A 24,160-nucleotide genomic window follows, 5' to 3' on the forward strand; every position below is an offset into this window, starting at 1 on the left:
TGGGGGCACACCTCTCCATCTGGTCAGTTTGGGGGTGGGTACTCTGCCAGCAGATGGGAGGATACAGGGAAACAGCACGCAAGTCTAAGGGGGGGGGGTGCCCAAGGGGGTTATTTTCATCATATATTTATTACATAAATATATAGTAAAATAGACGAGCAACAATTACCATAAAAATATCTTTCTTTAAAATCCTGACCCAAAACACAACGGGGTGAAAAATCGCACATAACAGACACACTGATTGTCAACGTGGGGCAGGAGTAGGAGCCCCCAGGTCACCCCTACTGGCCCCAACCCCTCCCTGGGGAAGGGACCTACCGCCTTCCCTGTTTCTGGCCACAGCCCCCCTCCCCCCACCCCAGCACCAGCTTCTCATACATTCAGTAGCGCCTGCAGGGAAGTGTCCCCCTCCTCCCACCCAGGAGCTCCCAGGGCAGGAGTTGCTGTCCCCCTTCTGGACGGTGTCTGTGTCACACGCCCCGCCCTCTCCCAGCCCTGTAGACCCGCCGCCAGAGGAAGGGGTAGGGGCTCCTCCACCCCCACCCTCCCCAGGTCTGAGCAGGGAGGAGGCTGGATGAGGTATGTGTGTTATGAGTGATGGGAGGGGGAATACTGAGATGGAGAGGCGGGTGGTGGGGGCGGGGTAGTGGTCATGGCTCTGGCACCCCCTTGTCCTGGCCTGGCCCCCTCCTCCTTGTCCCAGCAGCCCCTCCTCCCACAAATACTGCACCTGCTGCCCCCACTCTGCCTGCCCTAGCGCCCCGGGCCAATACTGGGGAAGGCAGGCTGAGCACCCACATCAAGGCCATCCCCCTCATTAGCACCAATGGCCCCCAGAAGAGGGCCCTGTCCCCCACTTCCAAAGCAGGGACTGGGACGGCTGGCTGCCCGTCTAGAGCAGGTGCGTGGCACTCCTGAGTCCCCCAGCTCCTCCCCCACCACGTGTACTTGCTCACACATTCACACAGAGAAAAACACACACACACACACACACCCCACCTCACTGAGAGTGGGGGGAGGGGTCAGGGGTTACGGAGAGGAGTGGGGGATCACAGCTCATATGACTGGGCGGGGGTGGGTGGGTAGGGAGGGTTTCCCAAGTGCCTGCAAGAGGCCAAGCCTTTTGGAGGCCTTTTCTCCACCATGTGCATGGCTGAGAATGGGAATGGAGACGTGGCGGTGGGGATGCAGGGACGGGGAGACAGCAGACAGGTCAGGAATTCCACTGGGCCCCCAGGGGTGGGGGGAGGGTATGAGAGGGCTTATCCATGGGACTGGAATAATACAGGAATCAGGACCCCAGAAGAGAGATGGGGATTGAGACAGACAAAGACGGCACGGGCAGCCCAGGAGCCCGAGGGGCGGGGCAGGCGCAAGCACAGGTGCACTGCCTTTCAGGCCTCCAGCCCCAGCGGAGCGCCTGAACAGGGGGAAAGGACATGGCCCGCGGGCAGCGTAGCACTGCCCTCCCGTGCGTGTGCGTGTGCATGTGTGTGTGTGTGTGTGTCCACGCATGTGTGCGCATGTGTATAGGGGGCTGTGGCAGGCTGAGGGTCAGGGTGGGGTGGCAGGTTCCCCACTGCTTAAGACATTTTGCCCCAATAGTGCAAAGCGCAGGAAGCCCTGGCACCCCTCCCCCCGCCCCCTGCCCCATTCCCCATGGCTTCCGGGGGCATCTATGTCCACCCATCCATCCCTGCCGACATGCAGCCCTGAGCCCAGGGCCCTCCGGTCTGCTCTGTCCCTCCCCGCCCTCCCCTCCCCCACCCTCAGAGGGCTACCTCCTCCCTCCCTCTCTTCCCTGCGGAGTGGGCACTGGCAAAGAAGGGAGGAGGAGGGCAGCTCACCCAAGTGCAGACCAACAGAGCACTCCTCACCAGGAGGGTGGGAGGTGGCTCAAGCCAAAGTCCCTGAATTAGAGAAAAGAAGAGGGGGAAGGGGTCCCAGGGGCACAGGGGTGGCTGGCCTGAAGAGCTTCAAAGGAAAAAGGCGGAGCACCAACCTCGCTCTCCCCCAGGGCCTTGACTAAGTGCCACTGATCTAAGCACCCCATTCCGGGGCCCACCCGCCCAGATTCTGGGGTAGTGCTAGTGGGAGTGGGAAAGAAGGAGGGCAAGGGTTAGAGAGAACCCAGCAGACGGATGGGAACAGGGGCCCGCGGGTGTGCAGGTTCTGGGAGAAGCTCACACACACCCCTTTCGCCTCCCCCATGCTGCCCCCCCACCCCCGCCCCGGGGCAGCAGCATCTGGATCGTAGCTAATACTGCAGGATGTGAGGAGGGCGGGAGCTTGAGCCACAGTTTTTCCTGTGTGGGTGCCAAGGTGCAGAAGAGGAGGGGGGTGACAGGGAGAGGCCCCCGGGGCTGGGCACTTGAAAGGGGAGCTGTGCGGGCAGCAGGGCAGGCTGGTGAGGGGCCAGCTGGCATCCAGAGTGAGAGGTAGATGGAACTCAGCGGGCACGAGTGGCAGAGAGCAGAGGGAGTACTGGGGCGGGGGGTGCCAAAGGGCACAGAGGGAGGGGCAAGGCAAGGGGGCATGGCCAGGACCCTGCTGTATTAACTCACAGCTCTGATGGCAGCCCTACCCTTGGGGACCTGACGTGGATGGGGGGGCAGTTCTCTCTGATTTGGGGGGAGGAGGGGCAGCTCTCAAAGTGCTCGGGGGTGGGAGGGGGGGTCCTCCCCTCTGGCCAGCCTCAGTTAATAACTTAATATCATCTCTCTATCAGTCGCTCGCTCTTTTTTCCTCTGTCTAGTATTTCTTCATTTATCTTCTCCCCTTGCCTGGTTTCCAAAGTGCAGTTAGAATGACTGTAATTTTTAACCTCCAGGGGAGGAGCCAAGCCAAGCCTTTCTTTGCACCAGGCATCTGGGGAAGCAGAGAGGCCCTCAGCCTGGAGGGGGGACCTAGGCCAAGAGACTGGGCGAGGGGGCTCTCTCTTGTGTGTGTGTAGGGGGTGAGTGAGGGCCTTTGCCCCCACTCCACATTCCTCTATCCCCTACGGTCAAGATGGCTTGTCCGCTCTTAGTTCTCCCTCCCTTCTCCTACCTTCTCCGAGGACAGGGTCCTGGGAACTGCAGGACACGGTCCCCCCGCCCGCCTCCCACACTGTCCTTTTCATGGCAAGTTCATTTGTTTGCCCTGTCCCAGGGCTGGAGGTTCTGAGGAGGGACAGGGCAGTGTGGGGGGGTGTGTGGGGAGCTGAATCTATCCAAGGATGAGACGGAGGAGAGAAGAGGTGTGGGGGTCTCCCTCAGCCCCCAGCTCTGCCCCTTCTCTCCAGGCTCCTCCCCACCAGCTCCGCACACCCTCTGGCCGCCTGAGGCTTTAGACTTCCTGATCCTCAAAGACCTCGAGGAAGAGTGGGGGGAAGAGTTCGGTGGGGCACTCGACTTTCATGTGGAGGAAGCGGCTGGCGTGGCAGGCCCCGATCATGCGGAGGTCAGTCACCTTCATCAGCAGCTTGGGCCAGAAGTGCGGAATGTTGTGTTTGCGGTGGTTGACGTAGTGCTCGAACGCCAGCAGGTACGCCTCCTGACTCTTCTCAATCTTGTCCACACACAGCAGGCCCGAGCGGTCTGCAGGGAAGGAGGGGCAGGAGGCTGAGAGGGTGGGGGCGGGGCAGAGGCTGAGAGGCTAGGGGAGAATGGAGAAAAACATGCATTCTGCGGGGGCAGGGGGCAAGTGGGGGGCAACCGCAGGGCAAAGCCGGTGGAGGGGGCAGGTAAAGCAGACAGAGGAGTCAGAGGTGGGCCTGGGAAGAGAGGAGAGGAGGAGATGAGGCAGGCCTAGTGGGTGGAGAGGTGGGTTGGGCGGAGGAGTAGGAGGAGGTTGGGGGCAGGGACGGGGGTTCTGAGAACAGAGGAGGGAGGGGAAGGCAAGGTGGATGGGAACAAAGTCAGGAGTGGGGAACAAAGGAGACTATGAGAGACAGAGCAGATGTGGGGCAGAGGTGAAAAATGAAGCCAGGATAGGAGAGGAGGGCGTGGGAAGCTAGAGATGGGCCTGGAGAGAAGAACAGAGGGGGATGGGTGACAAAGCAGGGGACAGTGGACAGAGGATGGACCTGGGGACAGGGATAAGCTTGGGGGACAGAGAGGTGGGCTTGGGGAGCAGAGAGACTGAGGGGTTAAAGAAGGACAAGCCTGGGGCCCAGCCAAGCTCTCGGTCCCTGGAAGCTCTGGAGCCCCCCAGCCAGGCGAGGTACCTGTTGACATTAGCAGCACAGCCTGCAGCAGAGCCACTTCCGTGTCATCCAGGTTAAAGGCAGAGAGTGACTTGCCCAGTTCAAAGATGGCGTCAGAGACGACACCCAGGCCGCCATTCTTGAGCTGCTCCCGCTTGACGGCCATCTCCCCGCTCAGCGTCAGGGTGTCGCTCTCGGGGTCATAGCGGACAGCCGCCCGCAGGGACATGATCTCCATGCAGCACCCCTTCAGGAGGATGATCTGGTCTTCGCAAGGCAGCTGCAGAGTCACAGGAACGCTCAGCATGATCCTCCCCATGAGTGTCCCCTGAAGGTGCCCCTGGGAACTTCGAAGCCACCACCAACTGGGAACGCGTGCTCTGGACAGCTACCCTTGCACTGGGAGGCAGACCTACCTTGCCTCACTAAGCCTCACAACTAGGTCTCTGAGTTAGGTCCTGTCATTACCCCCATGCCCACTGCAGATGAGCAAAGGGAGGTTTAAAGAATTAGGCCACGTGGCCAAGGTCTCAAGCCAGTAGGGCAGCCGGTCCACAGAGTTAGTGCTCTTTAAAATAAGAATCTCAAGTCAGGATGGTCACGTAGACTTGCGGGGAGTTGGGCAGGGAGAGGCTGGGGGTGCAGGGCCGGGCCCATAGAGCCTGTTAGTTCTTTAGGAATCAGCTCACCCTGTGTATGCGAGTGTGCATGCATGTGTGTGTGTTGGGTGTGTTGACCTATAGGAATTGCTCCCTGTCCAGAGAGCTTCAGATAAGGATGAGCTGGGACTGGGTGACCCGGGGAGCAGCCCAAGGCTTCCCTCCAGTGTGACACCAGGTCTCTCCTCCCATCCATCACTCACCTCGGAGAACATGGGCAGTTTTTTGGCAAAGTCCACCACACGGGTGATGGCCGGGGTGATGATCTTGGTAAACTCGCTGAAGGCCTCAAGGTCCACCTTGTCTCCGTCTGGCATGGAGACGATGGGTGACTGGCCGATGTCATCCGGCTAGAGGGAGAGATGGGGGTCAGTTGGGGCTGCAGACCCCTTTCAACTACTCACTGAGGCTCCCTGCCCACCAGGGGGAGCTCCAAGGCAGCTTGGGGAAGCGGGGCCACTGCACCTAGGGACTCTGTGTCCCAGGCCTAGGGCTTCTCCCACCTCGCAGCAGAGAACAGACTAGCACCAGAGCTTCGAGACGGCTAATAAGAACAAGGATCGTAGCACCAGTAACCATAATGTCATGACAACAGAAGCTACATTTGACTAATACGTAGCTAGGAATTAGGCCATGTGTTTTACACGTATTATCTCATTTAATCCTCACCATGATTTATCACCATTAGTTGATGTTATACTTACCGCATTTCACAGGTGAGGAAACTGAGACAGAGTGAAGCTAAGTAATAAGCCCAAGGTCGAGGGACTAGTAAGCGGTGGAAACAGGATTTGAACCCAGGCAGTTTGATCCCTGTTACACACACACACACACGTGCTTGGTTTTAGAGCTGGTGCTCCTTACAGAGTCCTGTTTCACCCGCTGACGCACTCCATCCATCAGGAGTTCTCTGCCTTCCCCCACCATACACAACCAACTGTCCATCTCCTCCCACGCTGACCATTTCCTTGGCATTCAGTTTTGCCAAGGCCCAAGACAACACGTGGCCCCCAGGAGGCTCCCCAAAATACTGTTCCATGACTGTGTTCTTGCCCCTGCCTCCCAGTCACTGTGGACAAGAAAAAGAGGAGAGATCCTCCCCCCTTCACTGGAAATTTGATGAGGCAAGGCCCTGCCCTCATGGAACTCCCAATCAGATGGAAAAGGCAGTGACACATACACAGGTGTACAAATCAGAATGCCAAGTTGTGCAGACTAGCAGCTTTGGGGTGGATTAGTCTAAGAAGGCTTCCTGGAGGAGGCAAGACTCTGAATTCACTCTCCTCTCCTGGCCACCAGGCTGCCACTCTCACTCATGCCCCTTCTCTCCTTACCAGGAATTTCCGCCTCTGCTTCCAATGGCTGCCCTGGGCATTCGTGCTGCGATGGGCCTCCGTGGCAACATGGATCAGGTCCCACTCTTCAGGAGTGGGCTCTGGTCGCTGCTGCAGTGATCGGATCATCTCCTCCTTCCGTCGCCGCTCTCGGTTCTGCTCAATCAGCTTGCGCTTGGCCACCCGCTTCGAATCATCTAGAACCACTGTCAACAACAGACACGATGCCCTTTGCATGGCACACTCTGTCACCTGCTCAGAAACTACTCTTCCTGGTGTTTAGGTTGGAGAAACTCAGGGGAAGGGCCAAGAGAGGCTAAAGGACTTCCCTAGTAGTCAGGTGGCACAGCCTGGATCATGATAATCACTGGGACCACATCAACTCCGATCTGGGCTGACCCAGAGGATACCATGTTCTGGTCTAAGGGAGACAGTGGTTACCAGAAGACTGAGCCATCCAGTCCCTAGCTAACAAGATGCCCTCTCTCACCCCACAGAGAAGTGGAGTGCCTTCCCTGGTAGTCAAAAATACTGCGTTATGGTGGGGTACTCAGGACTTATTTCTACCCAACAACTCTCTGAAGACCCTTGACTGGTGAAAGGCAGGTAGGCACCAGGGCCCGTGCTCAGGGCCAATAGAGGAATCCTCTGTTTCCTTTTCTTCTGAGATGAGGGCAGCATGGACTGCTGAATTCCCTGAAGATTCTGAATACTCATTCCGTCACCAGCCTGACCCAGATGGTCACTCTGCCCTGTGGGTACCCTGGAAGGGAGCTGCCCCATCTGCACACACCCCCACCTACAGCTGCCTGGCCCGGTTCCCCCACCCATCCCCTTACAGTCCATGGCCATGCCCACAGCGATGCACTTCTTGAAACGGCACAGCTGGCACTGATTGCGGGTGATCTTGTCAATGACACAGCAGCTGTCGTATTTGCACGAGTAGGTGGGATGGAGGTTCTTCTGGATTGTGCGGCGAAAGAAGCCCTGGGGTGGGGGCGTGGAGGGGAGAGACAGAGCATGGTGTGATCACCATCTTCTCTTCCTGAACCAACCATGCAGCTCTCTGGCAGGCGGTGGGGGGCTAGGGGAATTAGTGAGGGGACCTGGCATCCTCTGGACAGAGCAAGCCCAGCATCACCTGGGCTCTGCCAGGACTTAGAAACACACATCTGCAGCCCCCAACTGCCTATGGGGTACCTGGGGAGTGGTGGTGGTGGCAGAGGTAAGGATGGTGACCATGGAGAGGAGATTTGAGCCTGGGAGGGTGTGAAATATGACGAGGCCTGAAGGAACAGCCACTTTGGACATCCAATTAATACCTGAGTTTCCATCTTGCTAAACAACTCTAAAAACAACACTGGCCCCAAACCATTCTCATACACGCTGCCTGTTACCTATGCAGGTGGAATTCATGAAATGGTGGAGGGCGGGGAGAATGTCAAAAAAATCAAGAAAAGGCATTGGGTGTGAACTTGTATGAAAAGAAAATTTTCAATTTTATATACAGGGTTTAATCTTTGCTTTAAAGGAAAAAAACCTCAAGACTCAAGATGGCAGTAATAATATGAAGGGCTAATGTCTGCTGCATACTTACTCTGAGCCAGGAGCTTCTAAACCTTTTCTTTCATGTATCATCACCTTTAATGCTGGTGTCAACCCCATGAGGTAGGAACTGTTACTAGCTCCATGTTGCCAACTAAGAAACTGAAGCTTGGAGAGATTAAGCCATTTGCCCAAAGTCATATGGCTAAACGGTCAGAACTGGACCTGAGGTATGAGACGCAAGGTCTGAGCTCTCAGATTCTGGGGTGCAATTAAAATCTACCTAGAGTACCGATCAAAAATACAGATTCCTGGGCCTCACTCTAAACCTCTACCATTGGACTCTCTAGGAGTGGGAGGACATCTCTATCCTTTGGGGATGACCCACTGGGACTCAGAGGGCCTTGAGGGTGAGACTCCCTGTTCTACACTATACTGCTGGTGATGCTGCCAGGGGGACTCTCCACTCCTGGTGGTCTTGGCTTGACTGGCACCAAGAAAAGAGGATCTTGAAGGCTTGATGTATTCTTCATCTTTCTGTTTCTTGAAAGGTCTTATATTTTCAGGAGGTGATGACTCTAGACAAACCACGTAGGTTGAAATGCCCAAAGTGAGATCTAATTAAGTCTCCCCAAGTCTACGGCCTTGTCCCCTCTGCCCAGGGAGACTCTGCCATCCTCTCCTCTGGGCTCCACCGTGCCCCTCCCGAGCAATGGTTCTCAACCTTTCGGGGGCAGTGGAAGCAACTGGGGAGCCTGTTGCAAGGCAGATGCCTGGCAGCCACCACAAAATGTTCTGGTAGAGTAGGGCTGGGATGAGGCCTGGGGACCTGCACTTAACAAGTAATACAGGCGGTCCAGGAACCAGATTTCAAAAACACTGATATTGCTTTCAGTCTTTCCCTGGTAGGCTGTGAGCAGCTTGAGGTCAAGGCAGATACTACACATCTGACGCTTAATACACTGAGTGGATGGATGGAAGCAGACATTTGTTGAGTGCTTCTTTTCTGTTTGGCACTGTTTTAAATACTTGATGTGCATTATCTCATTTAATTCTCCCAACAATGCTATGTGGTAGGTATTATCATTATCCTAACCCATTTTACAGATGAAGAAACTGAGGCTCAGAGAGATGAGGCCTCTTGCCTAGGAGTGGGAGAGCAGGGATTATGAATGAACAAATGAATGAATGAATTAATAAGGGAAATGACGATGAAACAGGTGGGCTTTAGGTTACACGTTTATAGAGCTGTCTGTCGGGCCAGGTGCTGAGGGACTTAACTTACAGGGAACGAGACGGGGGGCTCAGGTGGTGGGGGAGGGGCAGGAGCTGGCTGGTCCATACCTTGCAGCCCTCGCAAGTGATGCAGCGGTAGTGATAACCGGTTGCCTTGTCCCCACATACGACACACTGCTCGTCTTTGTCCAGGTAACTAGGGATATACCCTGGGAGGGAGGAAGGGAGGCAGGCAGGCAGGCATGGCTTGGGGCCCCAGCAGAGAGGCTTCGAGACTCTCCATCCCCCAACTTTTCCTCCCTTGCCCAGCCTCCCTGAAGGGTTCTCTGTCTCCAGGCAGAGTCCTGGAGACATATCAGAGGTCATCTTGCTCATCCCCTTCCCTAAGAATATGGAGAATTCAGTTCTTCTGACTGCCCCTTTAGGGCTTTTCTCTCTTGCTGCATCCCAGGGGCAGGGGGACACAGGAGAAGGAGAAGCAAATCTCGGCAGCAGCTCATCTCGGGGACCTCAGGTAAGGGCGTGATGGGAGAAGAGAGGGAAGAGGCCCTTTCTGACCTACTCCATCCTCAGTGGCTGGGGCATGCTCCACGTCACACCTCTCACCCAGACAAGTCCATCCCAAGCTCTCCAGGAGGCTCTTCCCACAGGACACAGGAACTGCCGGTACAAGCCCAGGCCCCAGAAGAGCCCTTTGCTGGTTCGGTGGGGTTGAGGGTGGGGAGGAAGGGCACACGCAGCCAGGCTCACCTGACATGCTGGTTTTCAGGGAACATTGGCCGTTCTTTCTTTTTCGCTTTCCATCTGGTGACCTGGTACTGGACAGGGGCAAAGTGGGTAGAATCAGAGAGCAGACCTTGGGCAGCCCCTCTTTGCATCCAACAGGCTGAGGTCATGCCTCAGGCCTGACTCCCTCCATCTACCTCCCACCTTCAGGTCAGCTGACAAAACTGAGAAGGGTCCAGCTATCTGAGCAAGAGATAAGGGGCTTGGCTGGGGCACAAGCATGTTCAAGGGTCCCAACACACACTGACACACACATTAGAGAACCGTAAACATCTATCATCTATAAAACATCCACATATTTAAGCCTTCAGTACTTGACACATATGCAGAAAGAATCTCAGGACATGAATCTTTAGGACATGCTTAAAACTATATAAGCTTTAGAATACACACAAATATATGCAGCATAATACCAGCACATATGAACAACTATGCTGCCTTCAGTATAAACCCAAGCATGGTATGTAAGCAGCAGTCTCTATTATCTATGTGGATATGACTTTCAGGGCTTTCTCAAATGTTATACGACCTCAAGGATATGCCCACGTGTTTCACAACCCTCTAGACAGGCACCTAATAATACCACGCCCCTCCCAGCAGCGAGCATGTCACTTGATTTTCAGCTCATGCACACACGTTAGATAACCACAGTGGACCACCAGAACCTAGACTCAAGGACATGAGAAAAGGATGCGACTCCCAAAGCCTCCCTGTCCACGGCCCCCGTTTAACAGAACAGCAAACTGAGGCCCCACCGGTGCCAGCTGACACAGTGGGCCGGGGTCAGAGCCAGAACAAAGACCCAGGGCCCCTCCACATAAGGTATTATAGCAGCCCTCAGCCACTGCACATGCATGTGGCCAGCCTCTCCACATACGTGTTACATAACCTCGGCACACACAGGTTACATAAGCCTTCTACATGCATGCACGGATTGTATAACCTCTCACACACACCCCGTGTGTGGCATGTTGCAGAACCCTCCCTCCAGAGCCCGATACACACTGACACAGTGACCTTGGCCAGGGTCACAGTCACAGATAGCTGTGTCCCACACACCCTGGGGATTACCCCTGTCTAATTTCTAGAACGGTTCGAGGGTCAGATCTGCTTCCTGTCTCCGGACGGGTGGGTATGGGGGAACGCCTAGCTACCGAGGCCCCAGCTGAGCTGGCGGTCTTCTGCAATTAATCAGACTTACAGCCTCTGGGTGCAGTACCAGGGCTAGCCACAAGGTGGCGCAAGGACATGGGGGAGGGGACGCTACGGGGAGGGGCTGCAGTCCTGGGGGGGACCAGGAACTGGCATTCCCGCCTTTCTCTGCGTTAGGAGCAGACTCTCCCAGACCCACAGAAGAAGTCTGGGCAGCGAGGTACAGAGGCTGTAAGTGAAAGCTATGCAATGACAGGCTAAACCTTTTTCAGAGTTCCCTGGGGTGGGGACTGGGTAGGGGGATACCCCACTGCCCTTACCCAACCACCAGCCCCATCCACTTCCTCCACCCTTCCAGGGACCCAGTCTTGGGCCCCAGGGCTTTGCTGGGCCAGGACTCCAGCCTCCTGGCTCAGGATCTGGTCTCCTAGGCAACGGCCACACTGCTCCCCAGAGCACCCATCCCCCACCCTCCCCTGGCCATAGGCACAGGCTGTACCCAGCTCCCAGGGCACCATGCCAACAGAGACGGAGCTCTGTGCTACTTGGAGCCGATGGGAGAGGCAGAGACCCTCTGGGCTCCTGAAAGGCACTGCAGATGGTAGGTAAGCCATCCCTAGCTGTGTGTGCAAGGCTGATGTCTGCTCCACGTGGGAGCAAAATCTTCATAGCTGGTATTCACTTCCACTTCCTGGGAGGAGCCCCATGGCAGTGCCCGCCCTTGCCCATGAACAAGGAAGAGCTTGTGAGGCTCCCAATAGGTTCCAAATATAAGCGTGAGCTGTGACCAACAGCTACTGGACCATGTGCCCTGAAATGTCATGTAACAGGCACCATGGCTTCTGGACCGCACACTGGCAGTCAGAAGTAAATGAGCTGGTAGGGAGAGGAGGAAAGATTGCAAATGGCAAGGCTGTTTGGATTCCACAGATGCAGGTAAGGCTGGCCCAGGGGACCAGGGAGGGGGCAGGATTTGAGATGCCCAGCACCATCCAGGGAGGGGCCATGTGCCTGCCGCCTGTAATTACTCTACATCACCTCGCCCTTTTAGAATGGGCATCTCTCCATCCAGGTGCCTAATTCCCTGCCACATGGGAACATGACCTCATCTCCTGGGCAAAGGTAGGCAGCAGGCTGGCTGGCCTCATGCCCCCACCCTGGCCCCCGCCACAGAGGTACTTAAAAGACCCAAGCTCAGCTCTCTTGGGCCCAGCCAGGTGACCCTGCTTGCTGCCTAGGAGTTGGCACGACGTAGCTGCCGAATGCATTACCTGCTCTCCTCTGGGTCTGACCCACACTCCACCTTGCTTGGCTTCTGTTCCATTCACTTCAATTCCATCCAGGATGCCCTCCAGCACGCCGAGAGACTGGGGTGGGCACACTGGCCCCCCCGGCACACCCACAGGCCACCCACCCCCTGCCACCCAGGCCCTAGGGCACAGCACCCATGGTGCCCGCCTCAGCACTTGGCCTTTCACACCATGCCCTGAGCCCCAAGGGGGGCAGGCGGTGAAAGGGGCCAGGGAATGGCAGGTGGTAGGGCTGGGTGGGGGAGCAAGCCGGGTCTGTAAAGGGGTCCTGGGTGGGAAGAGTAACTTCTGAATCTTGTCCTGTCCAGAGGTCCCTGCAGAGAGAGGAGAGAGGCAGGGATAAGGCGGTGCCATGGTGGGGCTAGGCGAATAGGATTCCTTTGGTACCAACATTTTGGGGCTCATATTGAGATGATGGGGGGGCTTCCCTGGTGCTCCAGTGGCTAAGACTCCACGCCCCCAATTCAGGGGGCCCAGGTTCAATACCTGGTCAGGGAGCTGGACCCCACAGGCCGCAACTAAGAGTTCGCAAGCCACAACTGAAGTTGCTGCACACCGCAAGGAAGACCTGAGACCCAGTGCGCCACCACTAAGAGCTGGAGCACGCCAAATAGATAAATACCATGAAAAAGAAAATACTGAGATGGTGGTAGTCACAGAGGGCAGGCACAGGGAGAGGACCAGGATAACCATTCAAATCAACAGAGAGCAGGCAAAAAAATAAATAACCACCACACAGCAGGCAAGACTGGAGATCCACAGCCTGATTTCCAGACATGAACAAGGATGGAGGGAAAGAATGAGGTCATCCATGTACCTTGTCTCAATCCTCACAATCAAGTGAGGCCCTTGTGTGTGTGTTAAGTCCTTGCACTCGTGTCTGACCCTTTGCGACCCCATGGACTGTAGCCCGCCAGGCTCCTCTGTCCATGGGATTCTCCAGGCAAGAATACCGGAGTGGGTTGCCATTTCCCTCTCCAGGGGAATCTTCCTGACCCAGAGATTGAACTCGCCTCTCTTGTGTCTCCTGCATTGGCAAGTTCTTTACCACTAGCACCACCTGGGAAGTTCCTGGCCCTTAATATGCATCTATTAAACATCAGCTGCTATTACCAACCCCCTCACCAAGTTTTCCTAAAACTCATCAGTACTGTAGGGCAAGAGGCCACCAGAGACGGGCAGCTTTGAGCCCAGGCACAGGGCGCCAGGGGGCGGGGGGGGGGGGGGGCGGCGTGTACTGGGCAAGGAAGTGTGATTTGTAGAGGTGGCATGCAGGAATCCTGAACACCCACCTGAGTGCCTCAATAAAGAAGGACGCTGAAAACAGTAGAGAGCTGCCCCCCTCCCCCAGCTGCTGGCCCAGTTATGACTCCCCAACCCTGGCCCCACAAGGAGATTCCCATACAAGGTCCCACATCACACTTCCCAGTCTGAGGACCAGGCTTCCCCTTCCCCATTGGTTTAGCTGAGCTGCCACCCACCAGGAAGGCAAGGGAACAGGGAATGGAAAATAACCCCCGTTAATGGCACAGAGAGTATGTGCCCTCTGGTATCAGAACTTCGCAGGTGAGTAAACGAAGCCTCAGAAAGCTTGAACATTCACTCAAGTGGGCGCAGCTAGTCAGCAGCCAGCCTCCAACGCTGGCCTTGTTCTGCTACCTGGGGTCTAGGGCAGTGCCATCCTGGGCCAACCATTCCCTCCACGCCACACTGCTGACCCCAGGCTGCAGACCTGACGCTCCGTGTCTGCCCACACAGGCAGGTGTGGGCACAGGAAAGGGGACAAAAGGTGCAGCTCCCTGCACACACCCCTTCATCCCTCCATAGTGCAACTGCTGCAGCAGAGGCTTTGCCCCTCAGCCCCACCTCCAAGAACTGATAAGGAGTCAGGGTGGGAGGGGAAGGGAGAGATAAGTCAGGCCATTGGGCAGGGCAGGGCCGGGCCATGGGACAGGGCACTGGGGTGAGTCCCCATCCTGGGGAGCAGGGCAGGAGGACAGAAGGGTGGCCCATTCTGCCTTTGATACCCCCATAGACCAGAGCTGGGCACTGGGGGCTGGACAGGAGACACTGGTGGGGGGGGGCGGGTGAGAGCGGGGAGCCTTAGCCCAGGGAGCCGTCAAGAAAGTAGGTCAAGTTTTTCTTGGCTTGCGGAGAAATTCCTGTTATAAATTTATAATGGCGTAGCCAGCCCTAAGGGGTGGAGGTGGGGGAGAAAAGGAGTGGGTGGGGTTGCCCAGAGCCTGGGCACAGGGGCCTGCCGCTCCAGCCAGAGCGCTGAGGGGTAGGGGGGCCAGGGTAGCCGTGGGGGTGGGGCTGACAATAGCGGGCTATTTTCTGTTGCCTCTGTTTCCACGTCTCTCTGCTCAATGTAGCTTCCTTTGGTCTGTCTGTCTGTCTGCATCAGAATGTCTCTCTCTCTCCCCCCAGGGGTGGGGCGTCTCCCTGTGTCCCCCTCCCCCCGAGACTGTGCCTCGGCGCTGGCACAGCCTGGCTCCTGCCCACCTGGCATGCCGCCACCACTTGTTTACAGAAGCTGGAAAAATCCACTCGCCAGCCTGAGGCCTGGGCGCCCCCGGGCAGGGGAGGAGGCAGACACAGGAGTGGGCACAGGGAGAGACGGGCAGCCCCGGGGAGCAGGCCCTGGGGGCAGGTGAAGGCAGCCAGGGTGTGCAGGAATGGGTACCGACAGCTGTGGGCCAGGCAAGGCGGGGAATCCCGGTGGCAGCGCATGGCGTGGGCAGCTCCCTCCCAGGCCATAGAGCTGGAGGAACCCCCTCCCCGCTCACCCCTGCCCCTGCCCCTACAGGGCACACCTGGGGCAGCGCCAACCTAAGCCACCATGTTTATCTTCCCTTCCCCCTCCCAGGCCCAGTCTTAACTCCAAATGTGTCTGGGCACTGCCAAGGGCTTGCACGTGCCTGCTGGGAGCGGCGTTGAGCAGACCAGTGCCTGCTGCCTGTTGGTACCACCCAGGCTCCCCGGAGCCCCTGGCAGCGGGCAGTGGAGCAAGGTCCTGCCCTTGCCGCTCAGGGCACCCTCGCCTGGCACTTAGCTAGAGGCTGGAGCCCCTGAGGGCTCCTTGTCGTCTCTCTGAGGACATACCTGGGCCTCTGAGGCGACAGAGCGGGCAGAGAGCCCAGCATGCAGGGAGGCACACGGCACGTGGGCCAGGCCTGCGTTGGCCGTGGGCAGATGAAAGTCCACGGGGAAGTGAGGCGGGGACACCCACCCTGAAGGGCAGCCTCTCGCCCCTCCTCCTGGAATCCTGTCAGTTCCCCAAGTGCCTGCCGGGCACAGACCTGCAGAGGAAGAGGCTCAGGCCCCTGGAGCCATGCTGCAGAGCAGGCTGGACAGCCGGGGGGCTGGAGCCATGCTGCAGAGGAGGCTGGACAGCCGGGAGGCAAGGCCCACCTGTCGGAGGCCTGGCCACCCACTTCCTCTTTGTCAGATAAGAGCTGCCTGGTGGCAGTGTGGGCAAGGCGCCCGTGGAGGGGGAAACATTTCATTAAGCTTAAGTGCTTCTGGGATGGGGGGACAGAGACAAGAGGCCAATGCAGCATCCACAGGCACCATGCCAGGTCCCCACTGCAGGGACTGTCCCACTCTGCAGTCCTGTGGACCCAAGGGAATCCCTGGAAGGATGCCTAAGGCTGCCAGAGGGGGGACTCTCTGCCCCCAGATCGAGCCCCCAGGTCTCCACACCAGTCTCCTCTGGGTCTACTCTTGGCTTTGGCCCTACCTGTCAGGGCCCCTGAACTTTGTCCTTAATGCACTAAGGGAAGCCCAGCCCTCCTCCTTGCCAAGCAGAGGGAAGGACATAGAGAGAGGGGGGCTGAGAAAAGGGGAGAAAGAGGAGGAGGAGAAGGGTGAAAGGGACGAAGGGGGAGAGGAGAGGGAAGATGAGGAGGGACAAGGACAAAGAGATGGGCCGAGACTGGGGTAGAGGCAGGGCTGACAATGAAGTAGATGGAGAAGAAGAAAGGCGGCAGGGAGGTGGGGGTGGGGAGAGAAGGGTGGGGGAGACAGAAGGACAGAGGAGGGGAGGAGACACAGAGAGAAAGGTAACAAAGGAAGATGGGTGGGGGGTGCTCGGTGCCCCGCCCAATTCCCACCTCACGCAGGCTGGGGGGAGGGCAGAGCAGAAATGGTTTCCACGGTGACAGCTGGTTCTTGGTGGCCTGGCATGTGGGCTATTAATAGTGCTGTGGGGAGGTTCGCACCTCCCTCTCCCCTTCCCCTTTGCCTGCTGCTAGGGTGGGGGGTAGATTCTTCACCCCCACTCCCAATTATCTGGCACTGATGCCCTGACTGCACACCATGGGGGCCAACAAGGGTGATGCTAAGAGGCCCAGGTGGCCACTGCAGCCCACACACAAACACACACACACCAGACACACGCGCGGGCATGCACAGGCAAACACAGGCATCTGTGTGCAGACATGACCGCCTGTGCCAACGTGGGCTCCCATGGGCAGCCACAGACACCAACAGCCCCCGGGGGTTCTGGCGACGGCGGAGGTTGCAGAAGCAACACCGGCCCCCAGGTTGAGGGCTGGGTGCCTCTCAGGGCTGGGATCTTTATCTCCTTTCCCAGATCCCCCACTCTGCTACTCTCAGGTATGGACTTGGGGGGGGGGCGGGGGGGGCTGCCCCACCCAACTCCCTGTTATCCCAGTGCTGGGAGGGAGAGGAGGGGTGAAGGCGGGAAGGGAGGTGCTATTTGGCAGGTGTGTGATGGCAGAGGAGTACACAGATGCAGGCACCAGCTTGGCAAGCAGGAGGGGCCAGGGGAAGGCAGCAGCCTTCCGTGGACTCTCACAGGGCCCCCATGAGAAGGGATTCTGGAGCTCAAGGGCAGTGACCCCTGACGTCGGATCTCCTGAGCCACTCTGGGGCCTTGGAGGCTAATGGGAGATGGGGGTGGGGGATATAAGGGGGAGATTGGTTACTTAAACAAAAGGATCCTCTACCCCAAAAGAATATAACAGGAAATTCCCCCCTGCAGGTCAGAGACAGAAAGACATAAACAGTAGCCTTGACTTGGGCCAGATGCCCAGTAGGAACATCAAAGACTGTTGGGCTTCCGCCCACCCCCACCATAACCTCACCCACCTGCTGCTCTCCTGCACCTCCTCCCACCCCAGGCCAGCTCCTGTCAGGCAGCAAGGTGGGCACCCAGGTGTGGGGCTCACCTCCACACCCCCTGCCACGCCTACTGATGATGGTGGGGCCCACAGCTCCTGCTCAAGAGCTCAGCCCCTTCCCTGCCAACCCACAGATCTCCATACCACCCCCACTCCCCACAAGGAATGGAGAGGGAGATCCAAATAGCCAAGAAGGCAGAGTTAGGAGCACCCCCAGGCTGAGCACACTCTCCCTGCCCCCACCCCCCCAGCAGCCAGTGGGTAATCGGAGCTGGGAGCTGGGGCAGCTGAAGGCTGGAGGCATGAATGTCACGGGGCCAAGGCGCTCACTGCAGATGGCATCATGGGCACAGGGCTGGGGTCCTCCTTTCCCCACTCCCCTCTTCCAGGGAGGAGGTGGCACAGAGGAGTCTGCGAGCCCTGGAGAGCTCTACCCAGGAGGGAAGGGAATGATCGAGGGGAAACGAAAAGCGGGGATGTTCTCCCAGGCACCCCCAGAGAGGCAGAGATAGCCCCCAGCCAAGACGAACAGGCACAGGCAGGGTTGGTGGGGGAGGGACTGAGAGGGAAGCGGGGAGAGAGGAGCTGGGAGAAGAGGGAGGGAATGAGGAAAGGGAGGAGAGACTGAAAATTGTGTGTGTGTGTGTGTGTGAGAGCGGGAGAGAGGGAAAGGGAGAGAGGGGGAGAGGGGAGGGAGAGAGAGAGAGCAGGCGAGAGCGAGCAAGTAAATGCAGCCGAGTCTGCCCGCACACACACGGACACGTGCAGACACACACACTCACCCCGCATGCGCAGAGCCGCGGCTCCGGTACCCCATTCCAGCGGAGAGTCAGAGCCCTCCCCGGCCCACACATGCACAAAATGCGCGCACATGGATGCGCGCACAACACACCCACTCACTGATGTGTACCAAGACGCCCGATAGCCACTAAAGCCTGGGGTCCACGCACTCCCCTTCCCTCGCCCACGCCCCATGCGCCTGGGTAAAAGAGAAAATGAAACAGGCGGCTCTGGAAGCCAAGAGCTCATCTCCTCCCTACAAGAGGAAGCGAGGAGGAAGAAGAGGCTTGGGGGCTGGGTCCAGTCCCGCCGCTCTGTGCCAGTGCTAGAGGCGTGCTCTTGGCCCTAACCTTTAACCCCAGTCCCCGTGCCCAGACTGGGTGCCTGCCTCCAAAGCAGGGGAGCAAAGATAGCATTTTCTGGGCACCGGTGAGTTCCATCTTGCTCCCCTTGTCTGCCCAGAGAACTCCTGACACCTCCCTGTGGACCACCTCACAGCCCGGCATGCCACAGGGTGGCCCCCCTTTGGTGCCCCAGCCGTGGCCTGCCAGGGAGGAGGGCAAGCAACACCACATGCCTGAGAACCACACGGTCCTCTCTCCACCAGCCCCAGCCGCCTCTGTGAGAGCCTGAGAACGGTCTCTGGTTCCAAGCGGCCTCTGTGTCCCCCACCCACCCTGCAGCGTCCCAGACCCTGGGAAGAGACGAGACTCCACAGGCCTTGTTGGCCGTGACAGCTCGCAACAGGGGCTGACTACAGGTGCCATCTCACGCTGTGTTATTTGCCCTCACTCCGCACAAGGTGGGCATCCCTGTCTCCAGATTACGAAAACCTAAACCCAAAGTCAGCAACTGGCAAGTGGTGAAAACCCAGCCTCCAACTCCCAGGCAGTGGTCTTCCCACCATGGTCATGCGTGCCTCCCTTCCCCACGAGGCAAAAAGTCCCCCAAGCACCTTTGCAGCCATGAGAACTAGGGTTGAGATTGGCGCCCCCACTCCAGAGGCTCCCCAGTGGCCCACCACAGGGCATATCGCATATTGTCTTGGGGGAGCTGCATAAAAGGGATGGAGGGCGGAGAGAAGAGTTTCATCACCAGATTCACAGAGGATAAGAGGCAACCCAAGTTACACACTGGACCCCCAGGGGCTGCACCCAACACCCTTCTTATGCTCTGCCCCCACCCTCCACACTAATGTCCCCTCTGTGCAGGGGTGGGGAATCTGTCAGCCAAGGGTGGGTCCTGAATGATAGATCGATGGTAGGTAGCTGAGATTTTGGGTCCCCAGGAGAGAGGAAGGGTGACTTACTCCACACATAAGAAGTGAGAGGGGTTGTGGAGAGGAGCCTGCTTTCCTTGTTTTTCCTCTCCCACACTCCCAGTGCTCAGACTTGTCCCAACAGAGATGCAGCGATGCCCAAATATTCGTGCATTTGTCCCTAACTGGGGAGGTGTGTCCCAGGCTGCGATACCTAGGGCTCCTTTAAGAAGCAGCTAAATAAGGTGAGGATCGGAGGAAAGCACAGTGGTGGCAGAGGGGCTCCAGGCTGCCCAAACTCCTGGTGGGAGAGAGAGAGGTGTCGTGCAGAGGTGACAAGGAGGCTGGAGATTAGGGACCCACTATCCCTACCAACCCCACCTCATGCCTGTAATGTCCAGGAGATCCAATTCTCCACCAAGCTTCTCCAAGAAATCCAGGGGACCCCAGACCCACAGATTTCCTTGCTGTAACAGCTAACACATGCAGTGCTTGCGCACCAGGCACTTTTTAAAAGCATTTTATATATTCTGACGGCTGTAATCCTCAAAAAACCAAATGAGGTCGGTATTACCATCCTCAATTTACAGATAAGGCAAAGGAGAGGTTAAATTGCTTGTCCAGGATTACACGACTGCCAGGGGCAGAGCTGGGATTCAAACCCAGGCACTCTAGCTCCTACATATATATACACATGTGTGTGTATATGTATACATATATATATGCACATGTATATCCCTGTTTTTAACCATTACAGCATACCACCTGTCAGAGGAACAATACCTTGTTCTTTCATCCAGCTATGTGTTCCCTGTGACCCAGCCTCAGTTTCCCTTTTTGTAGCAGCCATGGACTCTCCAGGGTGGAATCCGTGCCAGTACCTCCTCATCCATTGTCCAGACCACAGTTAGAGGGGAGCATGGCCAGAAATGGTAAGTGCCCCCTGCTCAGATTTCCTCTCTGGAAGAACTACCCACCCTGCCAGCCCAAAGTGAAGGGCCAACCCATGGGAGAGGGCCTCACACAGCCCCACACAAAGTCTGGGCAGCTGTACCCTCAGAACCAGGCTCAGAGGCTGGGCAAAGCGGACACAGCTGTTGGGCATCTCTGAGGTGGGTCTCAGCTGCCAGGGATGTGGAGAAAGGCCATTGTGAGTCCTGCTCGGCTGGGTCCTGCCAACTCCCGCCACTGCCCCTGGGCGGGGAGGGGGGGGGCGGCGATTATTTTCCAGTGGGTCGGTGTGGAAAGAGCTTCTGCTAACCTTCCGTGGCTTGCCCACCCAGACCTTCCACCCAGGCTGAGCCCACCAGCCTGAGAAATGAGCGTGGGCAGTGGTTGACCCCTTCTCTTCTCCCCCTATGCTCAGCCCCCCAAACTTGCTGGCCGCAGCTGCAGGGCTGAGGAAGTGCAGGATGTCCTGAGCAGCCAGCTGAGCCCCCCGCCCCCCACCCCAACCTCTCGCTGACCCCAGAGGCAGGGCAGGCAGGCCGAGGGGCGGGGTCTGAGTACTAGCAACTGGAGAAGAATGGAGAACATCACTGCCGGTTCCCAGCTCCGAGCATGGAGGCTGTGGCAGAAACGGACACCAGAACAGGGGTCAACGAGGGGGGTGGATAGGGACAGGGTGAGAGGGAGTTACAGACTGGTGGAGAAACAAGGGGAGAGAGAAGAGACACAAGCGAGACAGAGCACTGGAGACGGTGGTGGAGCAAAATTCCAAGTCAAAAATACACAGCACTCACCCAGACACTCACCAGCTTACGGCCTCCTAAGGGAGGCTTCCAAGTTTAGACAGGAGGGCAGAGCTGAGAAAAGGGGCCAGACTCCGGGTGGGAGGCAAGAACTCGGTGGGAGTTAGTGGGGGGAGGCCGGTGAGCATCCCCAGTAATGGCCCAGACCAACGAGCCCAGCAGGGGCTGAGGTTATCTGCTTTTGGGGTGGGGGTGGGGGCTGCTCCCTAGGAGGCAGGTCTCCCCAAGACTCCCTCCCCCCCAGCAGCCAGGGTCATCCCAGCTCCTGAAGTCACCTAACATTGCTTCACGTGCGTGACTCAGCCCTCTAGAACCCCCTCCCCCTTACTCTTTGCTCTGATTTTCCTGTCCCTCAAAAAAATAAAAAAAGCCTGGAAAAAGAAGGCAGGAGGAAGCTTGAGGGGAAAAGTCTACGACTGCGTGTACATCTAGGGGTGTGCCTGGCCGCACAGCTAGTGTGTGCATGGGGGTTGTAGGCCTGTGACTGCGTGGTCCTGAACCTTCTGAGTGCCTCCTGCACCTGAGCCCCTGGGACTGTGTGCAGATGCCTGCACCTGTGTCCAGAGTTCCCACAGTCAATGAATTAAAAAGGATTACGGAGCACTTCCTATGCTCAGCTCTGGGTGGGATCCAGAGCAATTCCAGTGATTCTCCTGGGTCTCAAGGAGCTCACCATCTAGGGGGTGGGATGACAAGGGAAAGAGACAGAGAATGTTATCTATAGTGACTGCGTGCCTTCCACCATTATGGGAGCAGGGTCTTTTTTGTGTGGTACACAGCACCTCAGAAAGCCACAGTAAGAGTCCAGGAAAATACTTGTTGCTGAGTTGTGTATATGTGTGTTGATGTGCAACTGCGTTTGCGTTTGACCGAGTGACAGCGACTGTCACGGCAAGGCGATGATGCCTGTGTGACTGGGCTCATGCGAGCTCGTGTGTGCCTGTGAGTGACAGGGTCTTTTGTAATGTGTGGCTGTGTGCAATTGCTCTGCGTTCATGCATGCAGGCGATAGTGACTTTTTCTGTGTGGGTGACAGCGACTCCTCCTTGTTGTGTATGAGAGCATCTCCCCGTGACCCTATGCCTGTGCAAGGGTTGGTCTCCCGTGGGTGTGTCCCACCCTTCTGAGCTCCCCTGTGCAGTGGCAGCGTGCCTCTTCCCTTGTCCCCATGTGGGTGTGTCCAGCAGTTCCTGTCCTTGAGTCTGCCTGGGTGTCCCTGGGTGTGCATGTGGCCGTGTGTGTGGGCATATCTCTGTGTCTGCATGGCACATTTGCTTCCCCCTCATCTTGGACCACAGCCCCCTATATCCCTCCCCTTCCTGGGGCCTGAGCCAGCATTGAGGGGTGGGCTCCCATCCCACTGGTTTTCCTTCTGCGACCTCCAGACCTCCACCCCCGCCAAACCCCCCTCCCCCGGAAAACGGGAGGCTCTCTCCATTGCCTCTATAACCCCCATCCCGCAGGCTTTACCTTCACACTGGACAAGGGAGGGCCCCAGGCAGAGAAGGGGCACCAGAGACACGTTGCAAGGGGAGGGAAGCGGGTGGCACACAACACGGGCCTATTCCTCCCTCTCTTCCCCAACCACCCTGGCTTGCAACTCCCCTAATTATCCAGGGACCCTCAGATACACCCCCCAACACACACACACACACACACACACACACACACACACACACACACACCCCCAGCCGCGTTTTTGCAATTAGTTGTGTTGCAACCAGAGAGCCATGTTCAATTGGGGAGGCGAGTGAAGTGGGGGGGGGGGGACTTTCTTCTCCTGGGGCCCGGGCAAGCCCACCTCCCACCCCACTCCTACCGCCCTCCGCTGCTGGAGGTAGCCTTGCAAACGCCACTCGGCCTCGGCCTGGGAGGCTGGGGGTGGGAGCTGGGGGGGCAGGCCTCCAGCGCACCGTAAACAAACCGCGGCGCGGCGGGCGGGGGAGCTCCGGCGGCCGGCAGCGGGGCCGGGCCCGGGAATGCGCAGCGGACGGGCCGGACAGAGGCCGGGCGGGCCCTCGAGGGGGAGGCCCGGACGCCATCTCCGCCGGCGAACCCCGGGGCCCACCGACCTCCCAGCAACGCCTCCCTTCCCCATGGCGTTGAAGCTGCAAGCTCCCGGCCAGTGACAGGGTCACTGGGGCGCCCGGGAAGGCTGAGGCTGGCCGCGGGTACCCCCCGGACGCCCCCAGCCCGCCTGGGAGCTGGCCAGAGAGCCCCGCGGCTTTGCATAATCAATCGCGAGGCATTTGCATATTAATGCCCCCTCGCTCCCTCCCCCTTACCTCGGCGTGGCGCGCTGGACCGGGCTGGGCAGCGACGCGGGGGTCTCAGCGCCCCGTGGCGGGGGCGTCCATGGGGGGCCGGTGGGGCCCGGGCCGCCCGCCTCCTGCGCCCGGGTGTGAGTGCGAGTGAGCGCGGGGGGGCGGGGGGCGAGTGTGGCGGCCCCGCGGCTCCTCCGGCAGAGGCGGCGGCCGCTCTTGGCTCCTCCCTCCCCCGCCCCGCTCTGGCAGGGGCTCGGGCTCGGCGCGCCCAGCCGGCTCGCGGCTGCTCCCTGCAGGCCGCCTCGCCGCCGCCGGCCCCCGCCCCCCGCCCCCCGCCGCGCCCTGGGACCCCGGCCAGCCGCCCGGCCGCCCCTCGGCCGCCTCTGCCCCCTCCCGACCCGCATTCGCCCGCCCCACTCCAGGCGGCTCCGGCAGGAGTGGTGCTTGGTGACATATTTTGGAAGAGATGTCATTTAAAACATAGCCTTCGCTTGCTGCAAGAATTGGGGGGTTGGGGGGTGGCACCACGAGGATGGAGAAGGGCACATCGGCGAGCCGAGCCGCCTGCACTTTAGAAGTCCGGGAGAAAGTCTAAACACCAAACCGCAGACGGTTTAGAGTTTGTTTTGAGTTCGGGTCCCTTTTCTGCCAGTAACTCACTGTATGACCTTGAGCAAATCACCACCTCTCTAGGTAACAAGCTTCCTCAACCTTACAATTCGAGGATTGAGCACGTGACCCCTGGGGTC

General features: G+C 58.1%; 1 protein-coding gene across 1 annotated transcript; it reads right to left on the reverse strand.

The window, feature by feature from the left end:
- Nucleotides 1–109: 109 nt before the first annotated feature.
- Nucleotides 110–23,648, reverse strand: THRA (thyroid hormone receptor alpha). Its single transcript, XM_025280184.3, has 9 exons — nt 23,433–23,648; nt 12,173–12,525; nt 9,714–9,781; nt 9,072–9,172; nt 7,022–7,169; nt 6,183–6,388; nt 5,052–5,198; nt 4,211–4,469; nt 110–3,581 (listed from the first exon to the last, which is right to left on the reverse strand). The coding sequence occupies exons 2-9, from the start codon at nt 12,223–12,225 to the stop codon at nt 3,331–3,333; spliced, it is 1,233 nt and encodes a 410-aa protein (XP_025135969.1). The 5' UTR covers nt 12,226–12,525; nt 23,433–23,648; the 3' UTR covers nt 110–3,330.
- Nucleotides 23,649–24,160: the final 512 nt, after the last annotated feature.

Source organism: Bubalus bubalis, chromosome 3 (genome assembly GCF_019923935.1).
Source record: "Bubalus bubalis isolate 160015118507 breed Murrah chromosome 3, NDDB_SH_1, whole genome shotgun sequence".
Classification (NCBI taxonomy): Eukaryota; Metazoa; Chordata; class Mammalia; order Artiodactyla; family Bovidae; genus Bubalus; species Bubalus bubalis.